Raw genomic sequence first — 12,062 nt, 5'->3', positions numbered from 1 at the left:
CAAGCTGTAAATCTTTCCAACTCTTCTATCTGTCAACATGTTTCCATCTGCTTTGTCTTCTAGAAAATCATTGAAGGCTGTTGCCTGTTGCTAAACACCCCTTCTCATTCTCTTCCTCTTCTCACTGCTATTCTAAGTCTACTCCTTTTATTACATAAATTAGATTAACTCAGCAGGGACATGGAAGGGGTTAGAACGATCTAATTCTCAGTCCTTCTTGATCTTTCTGGCCATTATTTGACAAGAAGAAATAAGTATACATTTTTTTTAAAGTGTAGATAAGAAGGAAATCAGTTCCTAATGCAACAAGTTATAGAGGATCTTTTCATTTTATTAAAAATGTTATCCTACAAAAGGAAGCAGATCAAGAATGCGCCCAGGTTCTTCTGGATATGTGTCATTGAACTGAGAAAAGCAGTCATTTTTATTTCAGAGGGGGAAGGAAGTTTATGGAATGTTTTGTGTATGTATGGTAGGAGTGGACTGATGGATTTATTTTGGAAATGTTGATTTTAAAGTGATTATAGGGTGGTTTAGGAAGAGATGTCTAGTAGGATGATGAACATGTCTTTATGGATCAGGAAGATTTGGTTTTCAAATTTGGTCATTACTAACCACGCTGCCTATGAAGACACCCAGAAATTTATAAGAGCAAGAGTAGAATGCTAGGGAAAACAGTTATGGATGGGTGGAAGAAAATCAACATTTAGCAGACTTTAAAGGAACATCTGATTATGCCAAATGCTGCTGGGACGTCTAGTGAGAACAGGACTACAAGTATGTGCAGGTTTTAATAACTAAACTACCAAGTACCTTAGAAAAATAACCCAAGTGAAGTGGCAATATGGTGACAAGTGAGACCAGACTTAGATAACATCTGAAATCATGACTTTATAGCTGTACCAGCCCCACTTCTAGCTCTTTGATGGTGATATTAGATCACAGACAAACTAATCTAGAGCTGAAATTGTGCTGAATGCATAAAGTGAATAGAATATAAGTTGAGATTACTGACAAGAGTTGTTGACAACATCTTCAGCAGTTTAACATTAAGAGGGAAACATGAAATTAAGAGGGTATCTGAAAGCTTAAGAGTAAACAGAGGGGCCAGGAGATCATTAGTAGTTCGTGTACATGAATAGGTGCATGCACAGGAGCTAAAGAAGTGTGTTCTTAGGAGGGGAAAGGGTGAGTGGAAACAAATGGTAGGTGTGGCAGAGGAGAGTGGGTGGTTTCAGGGAGTCCAGATCACTGATGCACAGAGGGTAAAGGAACAGGATGAGATGCTAAATCAGCTCAACACATGGACGGTGAAGGCATCTGAGATGACTGGAGGTGGACAGAGAGATGGAGAGCTAATTTCTCTATTCCTCCTTAACTACAGAGAAGTGACCCTGCAACCAGTGGAGAAGTCCATCAAACGCTCGTCCCTGTCAGGGAAGTCAGGGCATGCACATGGCTAGTCACAAGGGGATTTCGAGATGCACTGAAAGTACCTCCTGGGGTCAGGCCTCCACCATCATGCCAAGGCTAGTGCACTGGCCCCGAGGGACAGAAAGTGCAGGAGGCAGACAGACCTGCACCGTGTGGAGCCTTTCACAGAATGTCAGACTTGATTATTCTAATGATCTGAGACAGTTATTTTGTCACTATTGCACACAACTGCCAAGTTTGACAAGTGAACGCTGGGCAAACAGGGTTGAGGGTGGCCTGAGGTAGGAGAACTGTTCAAAGTCACCCACGTGAAAAACAAATCAGCTGGTACTACAGAATTTGTCACTCAAGTCCAAGATCACAGTCCAAACCAGAGAGAAGGAGAGCTCAAGTTGCCAAGCAGGATAGTTGCCTAGTTTTGTGGACCATGTAAAGATGGGTCCATGTTCCATACTCAGTTATATAATCAGACATCAACTGGTGAAAACACCCATGCGATCTTGTACTGACTGACCATGTGTTCTTTCCAAGATCGCGAACATTTAAAAAAAAAAAAAAAAAAAAAAAGCTAATCTGTGTTACTTGGAAGTCATTTTATACTATTTCTTACCCATTAAAAATTTTAAAGGATCCAGGCACAGAGGCACATGCCTGTAAGCCAAGCATTCATGAGACTGAAGTAGGAGGCTTGTGAGTTCAAGGCCAGCCTGGGCTGCATAGGGAGACCCTGTATGAAACAACAACAGCAGAAAAAAGGAAAAGCAGGATCCCCTAGAGGGTGATTAGGCTCGAGAACCGACTTCATATATGAATGCTTATTATTTATAATGCTGGATGTATGTAAGACAAAGACAGACCAGAAGCAAAAATGTCCCTCAGGTCACTAATAGCTGAGTAAATAACCTGTTACGGGCTGCTTTACTCTAGAGTAAGATGGTTTAAATGATCTTGGGTTCAATGTCAACTGGAAAAATTTGTTTCTGCAATCCCCTTATCACACAACAAAGAAATGTACCACTTCTTATGCATTATTTTTTCTGTTACAGTTTCACTGTGTAGCTCAGGCTGGCCTTGAATTTGCTATGTATCCCAGGCTGGTCCTCCACTTCACCATCCTCCTGCCTCAGCCTTCGGAGTGTTAGGGTTACAGACGTGTGCCAGTTTATGTTATATTCTTAAAAACATACTTACCTGATTCTTTTTAGGAAGTGCTCTGTTGGTACACTTGGTTTCTTGAGACTTTCTCTTATTAATTTTCTTTTCTTTACAAGGTTTACTTTCCGTATTATGTAAGTTGCAAACATTCTCTTCTGTAAAACCAACCGATTGCTATAAAGGAGAGTGAGTAAGGTGTAAAGCACAAGGGTCACATTTTAATGCATAACTCTCACCTTTGTTTTCTTCCTTGCTAGGCAAGCTACATTAGTGCTCTACCCCCAAGCTACAACCCCAGCCCATGTCTCCCAGCTGACATTCCGTTACTTCATTCACAAATTCCATTAGAGACATTTTAACCAAAATTCAAAGCAGGGGAAGAAGAGTAATTACCAGTGGATACTCCATACTTGTATTAGGAAAAAAGGAACAACAAATTAAGAATTGTAACTATTGTAGGACAGTCATGAATGGCTGGATTTTCCATATTGGAATTCTGGGTTTATCATGCAAACACATCAACTAAACACCTCGTGAGAGTATCTGTTTATACACTATGATGCTACTGAAAAAAAAAAAAATCCAATTTTACCTAATTTAATACAACAGCAAAAGACATGCAATTAATCGGAGTTATAACTTCCAATTAAAACCCAGTGTTATAAAACAAATGAAAGCACAGTTTAAAAACGGGTCATATTTGTGTCATTTTTGGGCTCTGTATCCATCTCAATAAAATCCATAAAATCATATAGATCTCAAACATTTTTTTGGTCAGTATTGGGGTTTGAACGCAGGGCTCTATGCTTGCTAGGCAGGGGAGCTACTGCTTGAGCTACTCCTCTAGCCCCAGATCTCAAACTTTTTAAACAAACTACTTTCCACATTAATATAACTCTGAAAGCATCTTGTTTTAGTGGATTCTTCTAACAGAATTAATTACAATAATCAGTAAAATGTCATTACTCTGGATCACATGTGAGGTAAGATAAAGCTATTAACTCTTAATAACAGATCAAATTGGGATTTTACCATTTAAATGATCACAAAAACAGAAAAAATATATTGTAAGATTTAACATACATACGTACCTTTCTTCTGTTAGAAGTCCGTGTTACTCTACCAACTTTACAGGAGGATATTTTCTCGTGGTTATTTGAAGAACTAAGGGTATCAATGCCTGATAAGAAAGACACAATCAAAACCAAGTAGCTAACACAGAAATACTATAAGCACTCTGCTGGGGAAACCCTGGGTAGTGTTTTAAATGTTACTTTTGCTTTTAATATTATATTTAAATGTAAATATTAGCAAGAGGAAAGTTTCGAGATTTAAAAAATGGTTTTAAACTAAGTTTGCTGAATATCTAGCAACCTTAACTACTTTCCATGGTGACTGAGGGACCTATTTCCTATGCTAGGATAAAAGGCTATATCATGTTACAGTGAACACATGTGCACTCAAACCACATCCCAATGTACACATTTTCACAAATGTTCACCTAGTCCACATTATATTTTATACAATGAACTATAATAAGGACACTAATATACTATGGTAATACTGTACTGAATTTTACAAAGTTTGAGAAAATTTTGATTTAATTTGCTTTTAGGAGCATAAATGAAAGTGTAATGTGTAAAAGATTTGGAATGTGAGACATCTGAATTTTATCTTAATATATGGCTTGGATTCTGTGACTGTAGGCTTGGTCTGTGTTGAGAAGCCATTAAAGCATTCCGACAGGGAGGACACAGGAATAAAAACTCCACCCACCACCCACTCCATGGCATGGGCAAGCCAAGCCTGACTCCTCAAAAAAGTTGAGACCCATCTTTGTTGTCTTGTCATTATCATAGAAGACAGTGTCCTCGGCAATATATGTACCAAAAAATGCCACATTAATGTTAGTTTGTTTTTGGTGGCACTGGGGTTTGAACTCAGGGTCTCATACTTGCTAGGCAGGGATTCTGCCACTTGAGCCATACCTCCAGCTCCCACATGAATATTAATGGAAGACTGGACAGTTAAGAATGACCCTTATGATTCAAATCATTTCAGTTGTACAAGCTGAACATTGCTTATTAACACTGAAGAACTGAGAATCCAACAACACTGCTTACAGCAATGTGAAAAAGGGGACATCCAATCTTTGGAAGTAAAATGTAGGTGATTAATTAAAAAAATCAAAGGGATACATAAGCAATTTCTTACAAGCTTTTCAAAACTACACAGTATAGTGCTGTGTAGTTTCAGAAGACAATAAAGGAAGTAAGTTTCACATACTGAAAATGACATTTATGATTATTCGATAGACAAGTTATACCTGAAAGAGTCTCAGACATCGATGCCTTATTAGGACTCAAAACTGCAAATGATACGTCAAGTGGCTCTATGTTTTCCTACAGAAAGCAAAAGAGCAGTAGAAATTAGATCACCTGAAATTCAGTGACGATGTAAATAATATGCCCCAAATGAAAATGCTAAGGACTTATTTTGGCAGAAGAATGATAAGCATAGAGAAGAGACAGTAAGCTGGGTACGATGCCAGCACTCAGGAGGGGGAACGGGAGAATCGAGATTTCCAGGCCGGCCTGGGCTACACAGTGGGATTATGTCTCTCAAAACCAAGAAAAAAGATGAGAAATCAGCAAAAGGTTAAAAAGAAGTCTGAGGAAAACACAGATAACTTTACAATCCTGGCTATCTTCACCATGAAAGCATATTTAGTAACTGCAACCCACCAAAATAAAGAGCTCTTATTAAAACGTCAAAGAAGCCATAATGATCCAATGATAAGTCACTTTCTAGTTTATACAAAAATCCCACGTCCTAACTCCTACAAAGCCAGTAAGAAAGCCATTAAGAAACACAGCCTGACATTTCAACACTGTTCAGGGAACTTTGGGGAAATGGCACTGTAAACAGACAGCAAATCTCTCTTCACAACGCCGCAAGACGGGAGTGACTGGTCTCTCGTAGATAGACCAATTTCTGTCAGCATCAAGAAATTCCCTTTGGTCACCACTTTGCTCAGATTTCTTTTTAACCAGAATCAGATAGTGGATTTTGCCAGTTGCTACTTTAGCATTGTGTGACGATCATATGGTTTCTGTATTTTAGTCTGCTAGTTAACATGCAAATTACTTTTTTTTCTCATATATTGATTGCAATGTTCACAAGGATACTAGACTGTCCTTTTGTTGTAATGCTTGTCTGATGTTAGCATCAGTGAACTTTGAAATATTCCACCTTTCCAATTTTTGGAAGAGTGTATCCAGAATTAGTATTATAACTTGCTTAAATATTTGATGAAATTTGTCAGTGACATTATCTGGCATTTGCTTTGTAGGAAGATTTTAGCAACAATTTAAGTATCCATAATACAGAGCTATTGAAGTAATTCATCTCTTCTCGAGTGAGTTTTGGTAGTATATCTCTGTTAAGGAATGCATGTGGTTAATCTAAATTGTTACATTTATTAGATAAAGTTGATGCTAAGATTTCCTTATTGCCCTTTCACATATCAGGATAGACAGCTGTGTCACCTCTTTGCTGATACACTGGTAATTTTTCTGTCCTTTTTGACTAGTCTGAATAAAGTTTTACAGTATTTTTTTAAAGCACATTTTTTTTCCATCTTAGAAAAATACAGAAACTTGTAACTATTTCAATTCTTAGATGGTTGCTTCTTCACATTCTAATGCCTGTGACACCCACCTTCATTTTACAGCTCACGGTCTACTTAATTTCCAACACTTTTTCTAAGTGATACATAAAGCAATGGACAATGGTATGTCTTATGATGAATAACACTTAGGGTCCACGAACCATGCAAAGTGCAGTACATCATGGAAATATTATTTGTAAGAGGGAAAAACTGAAAGGAAAAACCTAACTAGGAAATATTTCAATTTAAAACATGGTATATATCATTTAGTCCATCTCATAATTTCAAAGCATAATTATTGTGGTGGCTAATCTTGGTTGTCAACTTGACTGATTCAGAAGCTGTCTCTCTCTCCTTCCATCTCCCTCTTCCTCTGCTTTTCTGGCTGCCATGATGTTCTGCCCAACTGCATGGAGCCAAGGAACCATGCTCTGAAACCTCTGAAACCATGAACAAAAATAAATCTTTTCTCTTTAAGTCATTTCTGTCGGGCATTTTGTTACAGAGACAAAAATGCCAAGTAATAAAATTATCGTTCATGCAAAACAGGTGAGACCTGATGAAATAGAAGCATTTCTATTCATGTTCTTCAAACTTACAAGATTCTCCCCCTTGTCATCAAAATTTGGTTGAAGTAACTGCTCGGGAACTGGCGACTGCTCAAGTAGCAAGGGGCTGACACTACTTAAATCCCTTTGGCGGACAGGGGTTCCTCCTTTCCGCAATGGAGTATTTGCTGGCAAAGACTCATCAAACACTTCAGGGCTTAGGTCCTCTCCAAAAGTAACTCTCTTCCTCTTCCGCACGTTTTGCAAGGCCAGAGCTTTACAGCTTTCCTGATCTTCTACAGGTTCTAAATGCAAACACGTTAAAAAATTAAGATACTTCCTATCTAAAAGGCATATACTAGAATATTTTAAGATGATACACTCAGCTATTATTTGTATAAAAAAAAGTTTGTAGAGCAGCTTCAAAAAAAGAAGGGAAACAAATTTTCAACTAAACCATGGCATGGATTTTAAAGTAAAATCTTGCATAACTATTTTCAAAACTCAAAATTTTTATTTTACAAGTTCCACCATTAAGCAAAAATGGATGGGCAAAAGAGACCAGTTTCGTTTTTTTTTTTTTTTCCCAGTGGAACCATACATGCTAGCAGGCACTCTACCAGAGCTACAATGCCCACTAGACCAATTTTGAGGCTCTCCAAAGAGCTTCTATCCCTCCAACTGCTCTTCATTCCCATGTAGTTTCAGAAATATCGAAACATTAAAGATCACTGAAAAGCTGACATATCATATCAGGTTTTATTAACCAGTAAATGATATTCTTAGGCTTAAAAATAAACATGAGCCAGGTGTGGTGGTACACCCCTGTAATCCCAGCAGTTGGAACGCTGCAGCAGGAGGATCTTGAGTTTGAGGGCAGCCTGGGTTACATAAGCAAGACCCTGTCTCAAAAAAACCAAAAGCAAATAAGTAAATAAGAATAAGATACCTGCTTTTTGTTCTTTGCAACAGTTTGAAAGAGCTGAGATTAGGCTTGGTTGAGTTCCATCATCACAGAGGTTGTCGTGGTGTTCCTAAAGAAAACAAACACCAATGAACAAGTTCACTCATCATAAACACACAGTCAGTAAGAATGGCAATTTCTAAAAATTTTCCCTTTGGTATAAAACACAATGGTATCAGCCAGAAAGAAAATATTATTTTAGTAAATAGTATTTTAGACCCAAATTAAAGAACAGAAATCTCTTTTTGTGGGTTAAAATCTTTCATTTTTTATTTGGCAAATGAAATTGAGGAACATGTAAGTGGTTACAATTATAATGTACCATAGTTGGTGTCAGATGAGGTAGACTTCATAAATGGTCTGAGGCATAAGAATTACACTAAAACAAGAAAAAAACCAAATAGGTAAATGATATAATAGGGTATTTTGCCTTTTAAACATGAACTGTGCCTTTTACAAGTATTTCAATTTCCTGTCAATGTTATCATATTTTGAGAAAAAAGACAGCAACTTTTAAGCCTGTGTGTTTATCAAGATGAAGATTACAGAGAGGTCAGTTAGAAAGGAAGGGATATTGTAAACCCTGTAAAAAAGACAGAGCAAGGCCAGCAGAGGAGAGTCAGGCCTGCAGGCTGGATCAGAGTCCCCTCTTAATCACCACACACTTGTCCAGCCATAACCAAAACCCTGCCCAGTCCTCATTCCCATGAGCTCCACATTTTCTCCACTACACCCACCCCAACAACAAAACCTGCTCTACAAACAGTCCTGCCACAAACAAACCTCCTTAACGATGGCTAGCTTCCAAGCCAGTTCCTTTTCCTGACCGGGAAAGCACACACACCAACATTCTGAAACAAGTTATGCAACAAACTCCACGGTTCTTTTTTAACTTATTTTTCATTAACCACAAAAGTTAGCAAATAACTAGACTTTTATAAGCCAACCAACTTTGGCCAACTTAGTAAAAAGCTTCTCAGTTATAAAGATGCTTAAGATTTGAAGGAAAGATTTCTGATAAACGGGCACCAGTGCTAATTTCATGTTATCCTATTTACTACTCAAAGTACCAGGCAGTTACTATTATTCTTTTACAGATAAGAAAACTGGGGCACAAAAACGTTAATGTGCCCAGCTATTAAGTTTCTGAGTCAGGACTCAAAACCAGCACTCTGACCTCCGAGCCTCCCCAAACATAGCCTGATCAACAGACTGATCTGGGTTGCCAGACATCCCTAACCCATGCGTAGGTCAAAAGGGGCCGAAGTCGTTCTTGAAGTACCACTGCAACATACGCGGTAGACTATCAATAGACATCACTCCATAAACCCAGAGTTCCCATCAGCCCCCTCTTTTCTCGTAAGGACTGAACTTAAAGAGAAAGCGCCTGGCTGTCAGAGATATTTTTAAGCCTGCGTATTTTGGATGGCTAGGCAACAGAACAGCACATTAGCCATGATGAACTAACTGATATTGCCATATAATTAAGTAATGAAATACTATTTTATTAAAAACTGATATAACTAAATGATGAACTTTTTAATAAATTAGTCTACTTACATTAAATTCTTTATACTATCTGCCATACTTTGAGAAAAGGAGAGGAAAAAGATGATTAGGGTAATATAGAAGATCACTTCTGTATGATAGACATTTCAGAGAAATGGCTTTGAAGCAAAACAGATTTGTAGTAATTTGCTTTAGGAACTGTTAACTCTTCTTACCTGTGATCTCTCTGGAAACAGCTTCGCAGAGGGTTTCTTCAATACAGAACGGAGAACAACAGTCTCAGGGAGTAGAATGTTCTTCCTGCACACAGGAGTAACTGGCGACCTTTTGTTGGGGACGGTGTTGGTGTCTGAACTCACTTCTGCTGTCAGTATGTCAAGTGGAATGTCTTCAACTGATCCTGTACCCTCTACACAGTCAGCGGCCTCAATTCCTTCAAGATAAGCAAAGGAACATGAGGGGTGGAAGACATCCAAATCCAAAGATATCCAAGGATACTTGATACATTTGCAAAGATAATAATGATACTAAGAAATTCAGTGGGCCGTGGTGGCTCACACCTCCAATGCCAGTGAGAGATTGGGACGATTCTGGTTTGATGGTACCCTGAGCAAAAATAGCAAGATCCCATGATCCACCTATGCACCTATGATCTCAGTTATGCAGGGGCCTAGGTAGGGAGGATTGTAACCCAAGGCCAGCCTCATGTAAAAAGTACAGAAAAAATAACATAAAGCAAAAAGATCTGGAGGTGTGGCTTGAGTGGCAGAGCATCTGCCTAGCAAGCATGAGGCCTCCGATATGGTGGTACACTCCTCTCACCCCAAATGTGGGAGCCCGAGGCAAGAGGATCAAGTTTAAGACCAGCCTGAGCTACAGGGCAAAAACCTCTGTCAAAATACTAAGGCTGGGGATACAGGATGGTAGAACATTTGCCTCGCTTACACAAGGCACTGGGTTCAATCCTTTGCATCACCAAATTAAAAAAAAAAAAAAAAAAAAAAAACCCAAAAAACCAACCAAACAAACAACCCTAGTACATCCTGGGTGGGATGGGACTTTATTTGGAAATAAAAAAAGATTACAGAGAAGTGGCACTGGTCAGTTTTTAATGCAAATCTGACTACTACAGGTAAAGGTAGTAGGTTTTGGCTCCCATGGAAACCTGGGTCAGAGGCTCAGAGAAAGTATCAAGAATGAGCCACACTGCCAGACTTACCTGCACCATAAAACTAACCTGAGCCATGCACCGACTACTGAGCAGCTTTGCTCATTTCCATATGCAAGGATGTGGAAATGAGACTTGGGTGAGGAGAAAGGTGATCAAACCTCACTCACTTCACCTGCCCCACGTGCAGCTTGCACACCTGCAAATGCACGTGGGTAACTCTACCTAGCTATCCATGAACTTTAAATAGAAAAGAAAAATACTGCTCGAGGCACACTTACACTAAAAATTTAATTCTGTTTATAAGAGATAAATTATAAACAGGAAACTAAGAAAAGAAGCAGGAGGAGTGTTAGAAGTGTGATGGCAAGGAGAAGGTGAGAAAGTACAAAGTGACTGAGGAATGGCAGGGCAGGTCCAGTGGTGCTGAGAGACGTAAGGGATAGTGGAGGTATATGGCAGGTCTCATTTTCAAGTTTCCCCTTAACAAAGACTTTTTCTATCCCATTTGATTCTTCCTGAAGATGCACTATCTGAAACACAACCACATGACAAAGTGGGGGACACCAAATAACCTAGCAGTTTGACACACAAGTATCAGCACTAGATCCATTAATCATGGCCCCATGACCCATGGTGACCCCTCTTCTTCCTATCTTACCACAGTGCTTCTGGGAAGGGCTTAGTGGGGTGCTCAAAAAGGCTTTTGGTCCTTGTTATGTTACCACATCAGATAGACTGTATTGTGGGTCTCTGGCAAATGACTACTATCAGTGACCACTTCCTACAATCTATAATAACTCTACAAGAATGTGTTGCTCCGAAGCAAAGAGAACTGGTAAGAAGGCAGGAGTGTCTTACATCATCATTGTGCAAACGGACAGCCTGGCCCTGTACTTTACCCATGCAGACAGGTATCCATCCATCTTAGGATCAAAGCTTTAAGTGAGGGCAGACGCCAATCTCAAAATGCTGAAGAAGTTCTTTTTCAGGCAGAGAGGAAATTTCAGACCGAAAGAGTAAAGAGCACCAGAAATGGTATATGCTGGGTAAATATAAAAAACGGTTTCTCCCTTCTTAACTTATTTAAAATATATTTGATGGCTTAAAGCAAGAATGGTCTTATCTAGGGGTTACAATGAAGTAAATGCATCCTATGACATCGACAGCACGAAGGATCACAGGAGCCATGGAGGGGCTGGGTTTGAGCTACATGGCTTGTAAACTGTGTTTTACATGAGCTGTATAATAAATACTAACTCTAAGAAGACTGTGAGAAGTATGTTGGAATCCCAGTGCAACAATTAAAAAAATGCAATGAGGTATACTTTAAAAGATATTAGATGAATTTAAACAGAACTCAAAAAACCAAAACCCAAAACCCAAAAGGAAGGAAGAGAGGAACAAAAAAAATCAGAAAACATATGATAAAATAGCAGATGTGAACCAACCCTATCAGTAATTCCTTGAAACTTTAAAGGGCTAAATAGTACAATTAAAGGGTCAGGAATTACCAGAATGCATAAAAAAACCAAGTTCCAAATACATGTCTACAAAGTTTTACTTAAAAATAAAAACCCAGGCAGGATAAAAGCAAATGTAACACCTTGCAGT

The 12,062-nt window shown here is 38.7% G+C and overlaps 1 protein-coding gene across 3 annotated transcripts in view; it reads right to left on the bottom strand.

The window, feature by feature from the left end:
* Cdca2 (cell division cycle associated 2) overlaps positions 1–12,062 on the bottom strand; it is a 41,036-nt gene that overhangs the window by 17,270 nt on the left and 11,704 nt on the right. For all 3 annotated transcript variants that reach the window (XM_074055189.1, XM_074055188.1, XM_074055187.1), the window contains exons 8-13: positions 9,496–9,713; positions 7,757–7,841; positions 6,859–7,112; positions 4,916–4,991; positions 3,681–3,769; positions 2,626–2,763 (exon numbers count right to left, since the gene is read on the bottom strand). In XM_074055189.1, the coding sequence (XP_073911290.1) occupies positions 2,626–2,763; positions 3,681–3,769; positions 4,916–4,991; positions 6,859–7,112; positions 7,757–7,841; positions 9,496–9,713 (860 nt within the window). The remainder of the gene's footprint in view (positions 1–2,625; positions 2,764–3,680; positions 3,770–4,915; positions 4,992–6,858; positions 7,113–7,756; positions 7,842–9,495; positions 9,714–12,062) is intronic.

The sequence above is a fragment of the Castor canadensis genome, chromosome 14 (assembly GCF_047511655.1).
Source record: "Castor canadensis chromosome 14, mCasCan1.hap1v2, whole genome shotgun sequence".
Classification (NCBI taxonomy): Eukaryota; Metazoa; Chordata; class Mammalia; order Rodentia; family Castoridae; genus Castor; species Castor canadensis.
Note: the sequence above shows the minus strand (reverse complement) of the source record. Positions and strands in the feature narration are given on the sequence as shown.